We start from the raw sequence: 16,483 nt of genomic DNA, 5'->3' as shown, positions 1-16,483 counted from the left end.
CTCCAGTGGCTTTCCACTCATTTGCTCAAAGCTGTTCTAGTTGCTTCTCTGTTGCTGTGATAAAAACCATGGCTGAAAAGCAACTTAGGGGAATAAAGAGCTTACTCGGCCTACAGAGTACAGTCCATCATCAAGGGAAACCAAAGGAGGACCTGAAGCCACGGATGACACTACTTACTGGTTAGCTTCCCCTGTTCAGGCTCAGCTTGCTCTAATACTCAGGCCCACCTGAGCAGGGCACCACCCACAGTGGGTTGGACCTTTCCCATATCACCATCAATCAAGACAGCCCCACAGATTTGCACACAGGCTAATCTAATGGAGGCTTACCCCAGGGGAGGCACCCTTTCCCAGGTGTGTCAAGTTGACAACCAAATTAACCACCACAAAGAGGCAGTCTTTACACTGACCTACAAATCCCCAAACACCATCTGGTGCTCTCACCTCAATGGGAGTGCCTTTGCTCCATTTCCCTCAACTATAGCCACCCTCGTAAATTTCCAAATTAAAATCTTCCATAATTATATTTAGTAAGAAACTGAATTTAAAAATCGAGAACAGCCACGGTGCACTAGACTCCAATCTGAAGCTACTGATTCCAGCTCATTTACTACTTTTTCGAACTATCTTGCTGCTCCCAAAGTGACCTAACTTTTATCTTACAAAGGAAATTCCAAACCTAACTACCCTTTCAATTACAGCAAATTGGCTTTCATTTTCATCAGAAACTGGTGAAACCAATGGAAAAGCTTGTTCCTAGTAAAACAAGTCAAAATGAGGAGACTGTGAACAACGTGAATCATGGGAGACTAGCTTCACAGGGACCTCAAACTACGAATTACAGTGTGTGCTTTCTTAATCTATGATGACTGTCATTTTTTCAGACTTATTAACTTGTGTGTATGTGTGCACACCATGTGCCGGCCTGTGCCCTTCAGAGGTCAGAAGAGGGCTGGGACGAGAATTACAGTTACGAGCTGCCATGTGGGCACTGGAAATCTCTGCACCAGCAACAAGTGCTCTCAGCTGCTGAGCCAACTCTCCAGCCCCTGACACTTTTCCCTAAAAATCTCCGGTGACTGATAGTTCCGAAACTGAATAAATTAGTCTGTGTCCCACAGCCAGTTTTGCTATTATTAGTACTTGGCAAAAATAATAAAATTTAAATGGCTGTTTTCTTAAAGGTCTTTGTGGCCTCACAGTCAACTGAGATAATGGCATAAGGAACCCAATACACTACGCTTTGCATTTCAGCTAAGCAGTGGGAATGTCCTTTGTGGCTTGACTTCCTAATCCAAATGTTAAAACTAGTTCCAACACCTGTCACATTTTCTTGTAACACAGTCACAACTGCTTATAGGTCCAACTCAAATGCTGGTACTGTCATAATTGTTTAAATTATCATCCAGACAAAACTGTGGATACCTTAAAAGGCTGGCCCCTATCAGCTTAGTACTCAATTTTTTTGTTGAAGGTATCATAAGAACGAATCTCAAGGTTTCTCTCAAACTGTTAATAATTACCAAGAACAATTTGAAAACCGTATTAAATCATAAGGTATCTAAACAATTGCATAGTCTAAGAAATCAGCTGACTTACCAGGTTAAATAGCAAACTGAAGTTGTATCTCAATCTAGAAATTCACATTTTTAGTGATATGCACCTCTGACCCAGAGCAAACCTCACCCAGCACTTCCCAATTTGTTATTTTCCCCAACTTCTAGAGAAAGCTTCATTCATGATAAAAGTATTCAAGCAAAAGCAAATGCTGCTACTAACATCTATTAACGTACAACTGGAAAACTGTGCCCTCAATTTTAAGTAGGATAAAACACAGAGTAATGCTTGCTATAATCTCTGACCTCACTGTGTAATCCCTTCAGAAGAGCAGCTGAGCAGTCTAGCACTCAGAAGGCAGAGGCAGGTGGATCTCTGAGTTTGAGGCCAGCTAGGACTACATAAAGTGAGAGCCTGTCCCCACCAAAAAAAATAATTTTATTTTAAAGCTGCAAGATTCCTATCTCCCATTTTCAATCCTTCATATTAGGCAAACTGCTTAAGAACCTGTAGCCAGCAGGCAGATGACGATAACGGGATCTCTTCATGGAATGACTGAGGACAGAAATCAACAACACACACAAGCACTTACCTACTTCTTAGGCTCTCAAGGAACTTTTTTTTTTTTTTTTTTTTTTTCCGAGACAGGGTTTCTCTGTGTAGCTTTGCACCTTTCCTGGAACTCACTTGGTAGTCCAGGCTGGCCTCGAACTCACAGAGATCCGCCTGGCTCTGCCTCCCGAGTGCTGGGATTAAAGGCGTGCGCCACCACCGCTCGGCTTCAAGGAACTTCTTATTGGGGAAAAAAAAAGTTTCATTTTTAAGAGAGCAGGAAAAGTGTGACTCAAGCATGTCTGCAATAGAACACTGAGGGGAAAAAATGTCCCACTTAGTTCCATAGGCTTGGCCAGTCCTTCCAAAAACGCGAAAGAGCATGTCCACAATCCTAGCACTAGGTGGGCAGGCTCCTAAAAATTCAAGGACAGCCAGGTCTACATTAGCTAGTTTCAAGCCATCTAGACGGGGGAGAGAGGGGAATGAGGCCAAAATAAGGCTGACAGGGTTCTTCCCTTCACACTGACTTAAGTGGAAGAAACTTTCAAGTGTCAATGTTCCACAGGTAGCACCCATACACTAGCTAAAGGCAGGTGATGAGCAAACCAACCCACACCTCAGAGCACACTTTACATTTTCATTACCAGACGCAGAAAACAACCTGAAATGCAAGTGATCCAATTTAAGAGTGTGAACAAACAAGTCTACAAATCAACTGACCCTCACTTGTGGTCTTGAGGCAAGGAGTCCTAAATTTCAAATTCTCAGTCACCCTTCATGCTTTAATAGCTTTCCTAAGACAAGATTCCATATTAGGGTATAACCATGAATACATTCAGACTCGAGAGCATTTTGTGAACCTAAATCACTTTTAAGCTTTAAAGATTTGAAATTCTGGGGTCTGGGGATGGCTCAGCTTTTTAAGAGGACCCCGCATCTAGCAACTCACAATCACCTGTAATCTAACTCTAACAGATTCAATACCTTCTTCTGGACTCTGCAGGAACCTGCACTCACAAACCCACACACACATACAGCCTTTTTTAAAAAATAGACCTTAAAAAAAATAAGATTCTAAGCTATTGCCATCTTATTTCAAGATCTCCCAGACCCATCAAGATGGCTCAGCTGGGAAAGGCACTTGCAGCCAGGAGTTTGATCCCCAGGACCCAGACGGCAGGGCAGACTTGCATAAATCCTGACCTCCACAGGTTGCTGTGTGAAAGGCATAGGCTTATACACATACACTCACACAAAATGAATGTAAAGATCTTCCAAACTATCTTTTAACTAATGACTACTTTAGAATTTACACTCAAAAAAGTATTTGAAATACAAGGATCTTCACATTGGGGCAACTTCATCTTGAAAATCAAGTTATAGGGCTGGAGAGCTGGCTCAGAGGTTAAGAGCACTGGCTGTTCTTCCAAAGGTCCTGAGTTCAATTCCCAGCAACCACACAGTGGCAGAAAACCATCTGTAATGAGATCTGGTTCCCTCTTTGGGCCTGCAGGGATACATGCAGGCAGAAGACTGTATACATAATAAAATCTTAAAAAAAAGAAAATCAGATTATATTCAAGTATGAAAAACCATCTCCACCCCCTGCCAACTAAGCTTGAAGTCCTCTGTTCAGACTCTCACAGATAAATCAAGACACCAAACAGCTGTCCACCCATTTAAAAAGCTCCCCATGCTGGCCAGGGGAACACAGGAACTCTATTTCCTGTCCTACTATTCAACTAGAGATTTCTAAGGTGAACACAGATGACACTGGGTTGTTTGAGTATGCACCATGAACTGTGGGGTCAAACAGGAAATTTTTATAAATTTTTCTAAAGTCACCATTTTCAAAGTTAAAAAAAAAAATGACCTCATGTTTGACAATCTTCTCTAATTCCTACCAGCTAACTCAATCTTTTCACCAAAAATAAGCAAACATCAGAGGTAGCACGTAACGATAGCTCTAAATCATTTCCTGTCTCCTCGAGGCACCCCCCAAAAAAACTGCATTAAAAAATCTTCAAGTAGTCTTGTGAGTCAAAGCTCAAGCAGAAACTTAAGGGCAGTATAGCTAAGCGAGCAAAGAATTCAATTTCCATCCAATTTTCACTTTCATGTGGGACACTTACCTGTTAGAGGTGCTAAATATTTGAACCAAGCATCAACCATCGTTCATGAAAGTACCTGAGCAAACTAACTAGCCTAACCTCCAAGTCCTTTTTGACCTCTTTAAGAGCCTTGGTAATTACACTATTCGGGCAAGAATCGGATCTTAGAAATTATATAAGGACTAGTTAAAATGTAGGGGTTTCAACATTAAAATATTACCATAAGGCTTTGGGCTTTCAAAATCCGAGTCAAAAAATTTTACCATACCATTAAACCCAGTAAGTTAACTGGTACTCTGAACCACCCACCGGATTATACATACTCTCACTCAATCATGTAAAGAATTGAATTCTTTATTTGTGATATCCATAAACGTTGCTATTCTATGTTTCTATCCAGGAAGGCAATTTTTTCTCCTATTATCAGGTTTTTTTTGTTTTTTGTTTTTATAAACAACAACTTGAATTCTATTGCATGAAGGGCTACAAATACACGTTAACCAAGCAGAATACATATATTTTGTTTTACAACTTGCACCTAAAACCCCAGCACACATAGCTGCTTCAGTAGCTATCAGAGCAGTTTGGGGCTACTGCCCAAGCTATGCATAGCAGTTTACATTTTCAAATCTCATGTAGAAAAAGACTGATAAGGGCTGTTAACTACATTCCTGTGAAGCCCATCTCAGTTACAAGTAAATGTGGAACTTTCAAGTCTGCACAGATTTCTGATGGCAAACTGCTAAATCTGATGAAATTGTCCTGAACAAATTACTTTTTTAACCAACTGTCTTGCAGCTATACGGCCACTCTACCAGTAGATGGTGCTACATGGGTTGGACTTCAAAGGACAAAGTTCAGATTTAGGAAAAGAAACGTTTTTAAACCTGCTCTGAAAATACAAAAAATAAAAATTAAAAAAAAAAATCACTTAGTGTTAGGGTAAACATAACCCTTATTTGTAACCATTCATTACAGACAAACCAATAAGGATGAAACTAGGTCATCTAAAAAAGTTTTCAACAGTTTTATATGAATGAGAACACATGCTTAAACACAAACTATTTCTCTTAAAACTACACAGTACATATTCTGAAGTAAATTCTCATAGAAAGAAGTGACCAACCATGTCAAGATGATAAGCTTACTCGCTCATTACAAGGAGATGGATGCACAGAAACCTTCAACAGCCACATCCACCACTTCAAAAGTTTGACTGTAAGGGGTAAATTCAACACATCACTAGCTGGGCAACAGGAAGGGAAAAAAATAACCCACAAGACCTCTTTTTTTTAAGTTTCTCAAAGTACATCAAAAACTAACAAAAATATCCTTTAAAACGGTAAGGAGTGGATCCTAGAAAAAAAAATGTTAGACATGTACGGTCAAACACAATGATTTATTAAAAATAAAACGTAAAAATGATTTTTGTACATATGCTTCCAAATTTCAGGCATGGGATCCAAGTAGGTTTCATAGAAAACGCTGTAGCCAGGTATCAAGTCCTTACAACAAAGTAAACTACCCCCCGCCCAACCCCCACCCAGGTTTTGCTACAGAATCAGCAAGTTCACTCCCTCCCACCCACCCCCCCAAAAAAACACAAATTAAAACAAGACATTTTGCTAGTATAAAAACGACCAAGGTCCAAGTAATAATAAAAAAATAGAGTCCATCAATGACTGTAACACAAAAATGTGTGTGGGGGGCCGAGTCCACCTTCAGAGGGAGACAGGCAGGCAAATGGGGGGTCTGCCCCCCGCAGGGTAAGCGGCTCCCCCGAGGGCACCTGGGGCGGGCGCGGAGGGGAGAAGCGCCGCCGCCGCCGCCGCCGCCGCCGCCTGGCATCCGGAACCCGGCTTCTAGAACGAGCCTCCGCCGTAGCCGCCGCCGCCGTAGCCGCCTCTGTACGGTCCACTGTTGCTGCGGCCGCCCCAGCTGCCGCCGCCGCCGCCGCCGCCGCCGCTCTTCATCGGCCCGTACGAGGACTGGTGCTGGCTGTAGCTGCCGAAGCCGCCGAAGCCGTTGCCGTAGTCGCTGCCGCCGTACGAGCCGCCGCCGCCGCCGCCCCCGTAGGCGCCGTAGCCCCCGTAACCGCCGTAGCTGTTGTAGCCGCCGCCGCCGCCGCCCTTGGCCAGCCCGTTCTGGTCGCGGCCGCCGCCTCCGCCGCGGCCCCGGCCGCCGCCGCGCCCGCCCCGAGCCGCCCGCGCGCCCCCGCCGCCCGCGTGGATATCCTCCTTGGGCACCGCCTTCTTCACCTCCACGCGGTGGCCCTGGATCGGGTGGAACTTGACCACCGCCGCCTTGTCGGCCGCGTCGTGGCTCTGGAAGTAGACGAAGCCGAAGCCGCGCTTCTTGCCCGACTGCTTGTCGGCGATGATCTCCGCCTTCTCCACCGCGCCGAACTGCGAGAAGTGCTCGATGAGGTCGCCCTCCGCCACGTCGCCCTTGAGGCCGCCCACGAACAGCTTCTTCACCTTGGCGTGCGCGCCCGGCCGCGCCGAATCCTCCCGCGACACGGCGCGCTTCAGCTCCACCGTGTTGCCGTCCACCGCGTGCGGCGACGCGGCCATGGCGGCGTCCGCCTCCTCCACGTTCGAGTAGGTCACGAAGCCGAAGCAGCGGGAGCGCTTCGTCTGGGGGTTCACCACCACCACGCAGTCCGTCAGCGTCCCGAAGGCCTCGAAGTGGCCGCGCAGCCCCGACTCGCTCGTCTGCACGTTCAGGCCGCCGATGAACAGCTTACAGAGCTGCGAGTTCTCCATGTCGGCCACCCGGGCCCTGCCCCCGCCCTGCGCGCTCCGCCGCGTCGCCGTCGCCGTTAGCGGTCGCCGAGGCCTCGCCGGAGCCCGGGCCCGGCCGCCGCCGCCGCCGGCGGGGAAGGGGCGGGAGGGGGCGGGAAGGGGCGCGCTGCCGGCCCGAGGGCGAGCCGAGGACGCTGGAACCCCACCAGGGCAGCCGCGGCCGCCACCTCCGCTCCCCTATCAGGGCACCACACAAAGAGGCCGCTGAAGGCGCGCGCACCCTCCCCGCGCGGTGCGTCACGAGCGGCGTCGGGCCGCCGGCCAATCGCCTCCACGCCCGCCTTAGTCCCGCCCACCGCGCCGCAGCGCCGCTCTAGGCCGCGGCCTCCCCGCCCTCCGCGGTCTCGTCGGGGCCTCGGGCTGCCCGGCGTCCGCCCGCCCTTCCGCCCCCGCGCTCGCCCTCGGCGCGCTTCCGCCGTGCCCCGGAGAAGGGCCCCCAGAGCGCTCCGCGCGCATCCGCCGAGCGTTTCCTATCAGACGCGCGGCTGTTCCCGCAGCCCGCCCGCCCTCCCCTCGCCGGATCCCCCGGCCCAGCTCCGCAGTGGCGCTGGCGCCAGCCCCTTGAGGGACGTATGCGGCCAGCCAATCACTGCCAGGCTCTCGAACCCACTTCCGTTGGCCGCGGCCGCGGCACGGGCGCGCTCCTCTTACGCGCTGGCCCGGCGCCTCCTGTGCGGAGCCGGCTGTCGCCCGCACGCCTCGTCCTCGCGCGCCCTCGCGGGACTCCTGGCCGTTCCCAACGGATCTGCCCGGGGCCTCCGCGCGGGCTTTTTGAAAACTTGACTGTTGGGACCGGCCCGCACCTGGCGTCCGCTCCCCGCGGGCGACACAAAGATGGAGGGCCACGGCCCGACGGGAAGGCGGTTATTGGCAGTTTAGGGTGGGCTGGCCGCTCGATTAAACTAGTGTGACTTATGCCAGAGCGAGCTCGTGTGAAGTAACAGAACGCCAAAAGCCCTTCAGACCGGGTGACCCGGACAAGGCCCGAGCCCCGGCCCGTGGTGGCCTCTAGAGCCCCTGCAGCCATGTTCCGTGCAGGCCGGCCAGTGCCTGTACGTTTGATCTGCCCCATGTACGCGCTGCTAGCTTAAGTGTTTGAGACGGGCATTATCCAGGCCCTGCTGGCCTCGAACTCGCGGGACATTAGCCTCCCAAGTGCTAGATTACTAGCATGTTCTGTGAAGAAGTTTAACATTTTTACTGCATCCTCACCGCTACCCCTGTTGGGGAATTAAACCCAACTTCACTAGAACCCAGGCTTTTCCCGAGCTGTGTCTCCAGCGCTCCCCCTCACTTTCCTCTTCCCTATTTCGCTGTACCCTGGTGCCCTGCAGCAGTTTACTGCCTGCCTCTGCACTGGGCTGCCAGCTTCATAAAGAGGGAGGCACTGTCATTTTGCTTCCTTCTAGCACATTACCCGTGTAACTAGATAAACAACTGTCACTTAAGTGCTTGGTGTCCACAGACAAGATCTCAATTTCTTTTTTTTTTTTTTTAAATAATTTACTTTTATTTTATGTTCATTGGTGTTTCACCTGCATGTATGTCTGTGAGAGTGTCAGAAGGCCTGGAACTGGAGTCATAGACAGTTGTGAGCTGCCACGTGGGTGCTGGGAATTGAACCCGGGTCCTCTGGAAGAGCAGTCACTGCTCTCAACCACTGAGCCATCTTTCCAGCCCCCAAGATCTCAATTTCTAAAACAAGGAAAATGTGTTGTGTTTTGTTTAGTTTTGATTTTTCCATTTTAAGATGATAGAACCAGGAGGCTGAAGAGATGGCTCGGTGATTAGGAACACTTGGCTTCCAGAGGACCAGAGTTCTGCTCAGTTCCTAGCGCCCAGGTCAGGGGTCTGGTCTCCGCAGGCACAGGCACTCTTGTGCACGTCCCCTCAGGTAGACACACACACCTACATGTAATTTTTTAAAAGTAATGTTTTAAAGATATTAGTGCCCAAAAATTGCATGCCAGGGTTTATACAAATGGGGGGATCCGTGTAACAGAAATGGGTTTATACAAATGGGGGAATCCGTGTAACAGAAGTAGGAAATTCAAGGGAGGGAGCTATTTTGGTGTCAAATTCCTGTAACTAGAGTTACAGGATGTGCCACGTGGGTGCTGGGAATCAAACCCATGGCCTCTGCAAAAGCAGCCAGTACTCTTAACCTCTGAGTCATCTTTCCAGCCCCAAGTCTTTATTTTTTATTGATTTGGGGTTTTTTTGTTTGTTTGTTTTTTGTTTTTCGAGACAGGGTTTCTCTGTGTAGCTTAGCACCTGTCCTGGAACTCACTTGGTAGCCCAGGCTGGCCTTGAACTCACAGAGATCCGCCTGGCTCTGCCTCCCGAGTGCTGGGATTAAAGGCGTGCACCACCATCGCCCGGCTGATTTTGTTTTTTAACAATTTCTGATTACTCTCTCTCCTTATCATTTCTCTCTTATCCCTGCCAACCATCTCTTCCTTATTATTCACCTTTTTTTTTTTTTCTGATTTTTCAAGACAGGGTTTTTATGGCTTGTCTTGGAACTAACTCTGTAGCCCAGGCTGGCCTTGAATTCACAGAGATCTGCCTGGCTCTGCCTCCCGAGTGCTGGGATTAAAGGCGTGTGCCACCACCGCCCGGCTGGCCAGGTCAGTCTTTTGACTATTGGATTGGAACTATCCACTGGAGCCTAGTGGGGTCACCAGTCGGTACACAAAGGCAACAGCCCTGTCTTCTTGAATCTGTCGGTGGCAAATAGGTCAAAAGTGAGAGTAGGAACCCGTGAGCCCCTACGCCATCCAAGCCTGGGTGTTGATGGGTCTATCCTTGTGCAGACCTTACAGGCATCCACAGCTGCTGTCAGTTGTGATTGCAATGGCTGTGTCCAGACTAGAACCGTCATTTCACTGTCCTTTCTATCTTCTGGCCCTTAGGTCCCCACCCCAGTGTTCCCTGAGCCTTAGAGACTATTATACCAGACTCTTTACTATGTATGGGCCTCAGTAAACTCTAGAAGACCTGCAACTATTTCCTCCTAGACCAGAAAGGCACCACTTCCCACTGTGGTCTAGAGAGGCTGATGTAAGCAGGATGCTCAGGCTCACGTGGTGAGTCAGCTGAAACACTCCCATGTGTCGCCTTCCCTGGTGTTGCCACATTAGCCCCAGTAAAGTTTCTCTCTAGTGATCTTTTAGGGAGGTTTAGTGGTGCAGCTGACCTGCTAACAGGATGAAAGCAGCAGCAGCAGCAGCAGCAGCAGCAGCAGCAGCAACAGCAGCAGCAGCGACACCCGAGCAGTTAGAAGGCTGGTCTTTGCAAGCAAGTCAGCCAGCGCTTGACAGCTAAAGCAGGGCACCTTCAATGTTAGGGACTGCCCAGGGCATTGGGAGCTGTCATATTGACCAGATTGTCTAACACTGGAATCCTAACTGATACAAGATGATTCCCTGGTCTCTACTTGTGTCTTGCAGATGTCCACTGGAATCTTAATGCCTTAGACCAGTGGTTCTCAACTTGTGCGTCATAACCCCTTTGGGGTTGCCTCAGACCATCAGAAAACACAGACATTTACATTATAATTCATAACTAGCAAAATCACAGCTATGAAGTAACAACAAAAATAATTTTATGGTTAGGGATCACCACAATATGAATTGTATTAAAGGGTCACAGCATTAGGAAGGTTGAGAACCACTGCCTTATACTTCTCTTTCTGAATCTTTCCAAGGATTGTGGAAGGTTCTGTTGGGTAGCAATTTCCTCTGAGATAAAGCCTTCCACCTTTGAGGGAAGGCCTTACAACACAGGTGAACTTTTCTGCCCTTCAGGGAATCCCCTTAAACTCAGAAAGTAAACAACTCAATAACTTCAGGAAGTTCCTGAAATCCACCCCATCCACAGGCTCCACCTCCCCCGGGGATGGGTAAGCAGTAAGTGCTGCTGAGAGAAGACTTTGGGAACAATGGAAGCACCTAGAAGAAGTCTCCAGAGCTGCCTGCGAGCTGTGCAATGGCTGTGGTGAGATTTCATTTGTGCTGAAATGTGATTTTATTTGTATGTTAATAAATAAAGTTGCCTGGGGATCAGAGCTAAGAGCAAGCTATTTAGCAGAAGTCCAGCAGTGGTGGCACATGCCCTTAATCCGATCACATGGCAGGCAGAGTCTCTGTGTGGTCAAGGACACAGCTAAGCGGTGACCCGAACCTTTAATCTCAGTATGAACCATAGTGACCTGGAGGTCTGTATAGACAGTCAGTGACAAGGAACCAATGAGAAGGCAGAACAGAAAGGCAATAAAAAGACAGGACACAGGAAGGTCTCTCTCAGGGGAAGGACAGCAGCGAGTGGTAATATAAGGTGGTCTTAGCTCTTGGCTACTGCTCTGATCTCTGGGCTTTTAACTCTTTATTTGCCTCTGTTTCTTATTTAATAAGACCATTTAGAATTTCATCTACATTTGGTGTCCAACGTCCATGGTACAAATTTGAGAAAAAGCTACTTGCCTGGGGCCTTGTGAGCCCCAGCTCAGACCCGAGCTACACTCAGCCAGAAAATGGTGGCACACACGCCTTTAATCCTATCACTTGGGATATCACACTGGAAACAGCCAGGCATGGTGACTCACGCCTTTAATCCCAGGAAGTGATGGCAGAAAGCAGAAAGGTATTTAAGGCATGAGGACCAGGAACTAGCGCCTGGTTAAGCTTTTAGGCTTTTAGCAGCACAGTTCAGCTGAGATCCATTGGGATGAGGACTCAGAGGCTTCCAGTTTGAGGAAACAAAATCAGCTAAGGAATTGGTGAGGTGAGGTGTCTGTGGCTTGTTCTGCTTCTTTAATCTTATAGCATTCACCCCAATAACTGGCACTGGGTTTGTTTTTATTAATAAGACCTTTTAAGATTCGTGCTACAATGAGCTCCAGGATCCTACCTTCCCCGAGCCCTGCCATGCTGAGGTGCAGTGAGCTCCAGGATCCGAGCTTCCCCAAGCTGTGCATGCTGAGGTGGCCACTTGCTGATGCAGGTGTCTTTGAGGCAAATCTGCTTCTGTAAGTAGCCCCAATAAAACTCATTGGTCCACTAAGTTGGGCCTTGATGATATCCTTAATCTGGTCTATTGTTGGTTCCCTGTGCAGCGTGTGATGTCTTCTCAGGGATGGCATCACATGACAGGTTTATTGGATGCCAGGCTTCAGTTGAAGAAACGAAGGCTATCTCCACATTAAGTTGCCCAAGTTCTGTCATCCGTACCATCCTGCTTTCTTAAAGGGCTAAGCCAAAGAAATACAGTAGACTGAAAGTAGAATAAATCATGCTCACATCTTTATGAACCCCTTTGCTTTAAATATTTTTAAGAATCCAAGGAAGGTATTTTCAGTTTGATATCATTAATGTGCCTAGCTAACTGCATCTGAGGGTGATTATATCAATCGTTAGCATAAACAACATAAAAAGTCCCATAAGGTTTTACCCCCTAGTGACACTGGAGCTGTCAAGTGTTAATTAGCGTGAGTAATTCTATGGTGTTTGCACACTGAAATCACCTAATGGAACACTTCTTAGAAAGTTACACATCCCTGTGGCTTAGGGATGCATGACTGTAGGTGCAAAATATCACTTGAGCAGAGAAAACACTTACTGTTTGAATCTGCATACCTCATAAAGGAAAAATCAAAATACAGAGTATCAACCTCAGTGTCTTGCTTGTGAGTGGGAGAAGCCAAAGTCCACCCTAGCCCTCTCCTCTATCCCAGAGTCAGAGCCAATCCCCAAGCTCATGTCACACCCAGCACAGTTTGCTTCTGCCATCTCTGTTGTTGCATGGTGTCCCCAGAATAAAATGGTGCCCCACAAATGGTTAGTGTGAGGCCCACGTCATGAGTCCTCCAGAGATCACCAGGAGTCTAAGTTCATATGCAAAGGCAAAGAGCCTTTATTGTAAGCTTAAGCTTAGGCTTCCCATCCATTCTGACACAGCAGTTGGATCAGGGAGAGCATCGAGCTCAGTTATGGTAGGGTTTTTAAGGAGTAAAGGATGAGGGGAGGAGATCATTTGAAACAGGAAGACCCACTTTTAATCCAGATCTTTTGAATGAAATACAAACCCAGTACTCCTCAAAAGGCATTGTCAAGAAAACACAGAGGCTAAGTCATCAAGTAGAGAAGCCACTTGCAACCCATGCATGATGAAAGTTTTGTGGTGAGAATATGGAAAGAATTCTCACAATTTGATAATGAGAAGGCAGAAATGAAACCTTTAAAAATGGACAAAGACTTTGATAGAATACTTACATGGGATGATAGAAGAATGGCCAATAAGCACATGGAAAAATACTTACTATAATTGGATTTCTGGGAAGTGAGAATGACAGGTTTGATGAGAGGCATCTACATGACCATTAGAATGACCAAAATTATTAGTTTTTTTTTTTAAATCTGGGCCACACCTTCTCCTGGCAGCCTATATAAAAGATGTGGAAGAAGGAAGCTTTCTCTCTTTGTCTGCTTGGCTCTTGCTCTTGCTGGTGAATCCGTTCCCTCACTGGCATTAGAGCCTGCTTTTTTGAGATTCCATCAAGCCTCACAGACTGAGCAACTGCTGGATTCTTGGTCCTTCCATTGGTAGACAGCCATTGGTAGACTAGCTGGACCGCAGCCTGTGGACCACTCCAGTAAATCCTCTTTATACATATGTAGATTCAGTCTCTAAGTGTTGGTGGCCCTGTCAGAGGAGCTGCAGTCAGCAATGGAGCTCATGAAGTTCAATTCACCAAATAGCAAAGCTAAATCCTGAGAGGTAAAGCCCCAGGGTAGGGATGGGGTGGGGGGACTGTCTCCAGAATGTCCTTTGCTCCTGCTTGCTGCAGCCCTGTTCCTGTTGTGTCAATCATGGTGTGAGTACTATATGAAGGGACCCCACTGTATCTAGTATAGTGTGATTGTTTCTTGGGAAAACCCCACTCCTCACTGGGCAATTTACTTGCGGGTCATAATGAAGATAATTTTTATAAGAACAATGATAATTACTTGGATCTGTGATTTAATTGGACTTTTGGAGGCAGCCTAAAAGATTCAGGTGGTAAAGACAGTGAAGATGATTAGGGAAATGGTTTGGGTTATTCTGCCAATTGCTCCACTAAGAAATACAAAAAAGGCAAAAATAAGCTAAAAGTCACCTTCCCTTTGTTAGATGTGAGATTTGCAGAAGATGGAAAATAAGAACACGAAGTTTCATGCATTATAGACCCATGAATTCTGCTTGTGAAAAAACAGGCTGATCATTAAAGAGAACAATTACGTCCCTACTCCCAAGGCTAGGCCTGAGTTCCTTGGTCATGTAACAACAGAATTAATCACAGGCCCTGGTACTCACCTTGAAAAAACAAAGTTGTGAAAGGAAATTAAATGACCCTCTTGTGTGTAAAGAAAATAGATGGCGAACTGTCCACTTGTTGAAGGTTTTGTAGAGTCAAAATAGGACAGGAATCGGCTGCACTGAGACCACAAACAGCTGCCTGCCAGTACAAAGGAACTGCAGAGATACACTTGGCCTGCCTGAAACTGTTAATAATAAAAGCATCATGGCTTTGGGGTGAAGAAAAGCGCTGAAGTATGTGTGGGCTTCTAAGGAAAACATGTAACTTGTGACCTTAATGCGATCCCCCCCACCCCCCACCCCACCCCCCCACCCCCCGGAGCTGAGGACCAAACCCAGGGCCTTGTGCTTGCTAGGCAAGCGCTCTACCACTGAGCTAAATCCCCAACCCGCGATTTCTTCTTATGTAAAGATTTTAATTTGTTTTTGGAAAATGTGTAACTGGTAGTTGTGAGGTAATCTTTCCTTCCATAGGAATCTTTGTATTAGAAGGTATAAAAGGGATATAAGAGAAAAGTAAGAGATAGAGAAGAGAAGAAAAGAAGGGAGGTGTAAAGGGAAATGTCGGGGAGAGATAAAAGAATCAGATCAGAAAGGCATGCAAGAGAACAACTGGGAAGAAAAGGGGACACCAGGGCCCAAGAACAAAACAAAAAAGAATAGGAAGAACACGCAACAGAAAGAAAAGTAAAATGAAGAATTGAGCTTTGGTCTTCACATGAAGTTCCCGTCTATGTCTGTGTGTCTGGCCCAGTAGCTCACTTAGTCCACATCTCCCAGTTTCTCTGGGACTTTCAGCACTGCTGGCCTTTCAGCAGCATCCTAGAGAACCCTGACTCACACACTGCTTTTTTTTTTCTTTTGGTTTTTCAAGACAGGGTTTCTCTGTGTAGCCCTGGCTGTCCTGAAATCCACTTCTGTAGACCAGGCTAGCCTCAAACTCAGAGATCCACCTGCCTCTGCCTCCCAAGTGCTGAGATTAAAGGTTTGAGCCACCACTGCCCAGCTCATACACTGCTTTAAGTCTCACACACTGGGTCTTAAACAACAATTAACTTCCTCACAGTTTTGGAGGCTAGAAGTGCGAGATGGAGATGGTGCTAAACGTGGGTTTTGGTGAATCCTCTTCTGAGCTGGTGGGAGGCCATCTTTGCCCTGTGTTATTATTACATGGCCGCTTTTCTTGCCAGTGTAGGGTGAGATCTCAACATCTCTCCTCTTATAAAGAGATTCTGGTCCTATCAGGTTATAGTCCCAATTATGACCTCATGTACCTTTCCTGAGGAATGGTGTCACACAACTGGCCCAAACTGGACTCAGCATAGAGGGGCCAGGAGAGAGGCAACACTCGTCACTGGATTCTGATGTCCTTCAATACTTTGAATATTTCCCACCCCAAGCTTAGGGTTTTGACTCTTGAATCTGACATGAGAATCAATAGCAAAACTTCCCAACCATATAAGTGTGGTCTGTAGACGAAATGCTAAATGGTCTTATTAATAAAAAACCCGGAGCCACATATTGGCATCTAGTGAGGTCAACAGTTGATATTCAAAATCAAGAGATCAGAAAAGCAGAAAGAACCCAGCCATGTTCTCACCATTTGGAGATCCTCAGCCAAAGAGACCTACTTCCTGTGTACTCACGCCTGTCTGCCTTTCTGTTCTGCCATCTGGTTTCCTCTCTCCACCCACTTCCTCTTCCTGCCTAGCTCTGTCACTTCCTGTCTGTCTGTACAGACCTCCAGACCTTTATGGTTAGTGATGGGATTAAAGGTATGTACGCCTGGTTCTGTTCCCAGTGTGGCCTTGAACTCACAGAAATCCAGATGGATCTCTGCCTCCCGAGTGATAGGATTAAAGGCATGTGCTACAATTGCCTGCCTCTATGTTTACTATAGTGGCTGGCTTTTCCCTCTGATCCTCAGATAAACTCTATTGGGGTACACAGATAAAATATCACCACAGTGGCCCACCAAATGAAGGAGTTTTCCATATACATATGTTTCCACATATACATATCATATATACATATATTGATATAACTCTTGTTTAGTCTCGCATCAGGGACTGGATAAGCTTATTCAAACCTGTATCCCTG

General features: G+C 47.1%; 1 protein-coding gene and 1 long non-coding RNA gene across 2 annotated transcripts; both read right to left on the bottom strand.

The window, feature by feature from the left end:
* Positions 1–6,049: 6,049 nt before the first annotated feature.
* On the bottom strand, positions 6,050–7,332 carry Hnrnpa0 (heterogeneous nuclear ribonucleoprotein A0). Its single transcript, XM_059262241.1, has one exon. It carries the CDS (start codon positions 6,986–6,988, stop codon positions 6,086–6,088), a length of 903 nt encoding a protein of 300 aa, XP_059118224.1. The 5' UTR covers positions 6,989–7,332; the 3' UTR covers positions 6,050–6,085.
* A 5,677-nt stretch (positions 7,333–13,009) lies between these two features.
* Positions 13,010–15,647, bottom strand: LOC131910267 (uncharacterized). The gene is made up of 3 exons (XR_009379084.1): positions 15,448–15,647; positions 14,381–14,568; positions 13,010–13,729 (listed from the first exon to the last, which is right to left on the bottom strand). It is a non-coding gene; the product is annotated as an uncharacterized LOC131910267 (long non-coding RNA).
* Positions 15,648–16,483: the final 836 nt, after the last annotated feature.

This window comes from Peromyscus eremicus, chromosome 5, assembly GCF_949786415.1.
Source record: "Peromyscus eremicus chromosome 5, PerEre_H2_v1, whole genome shotgun sequence".
Classification (NCBI taxonomy): Eukaryota; Metazoa; Chordata; class Mammalia; order Rodentia; family Cricetidae; genus Peromyscus; species Peromyscus eremicus.
This window is presented reverse-complemented; position numbering and strand designations above follow the sequence as displayed.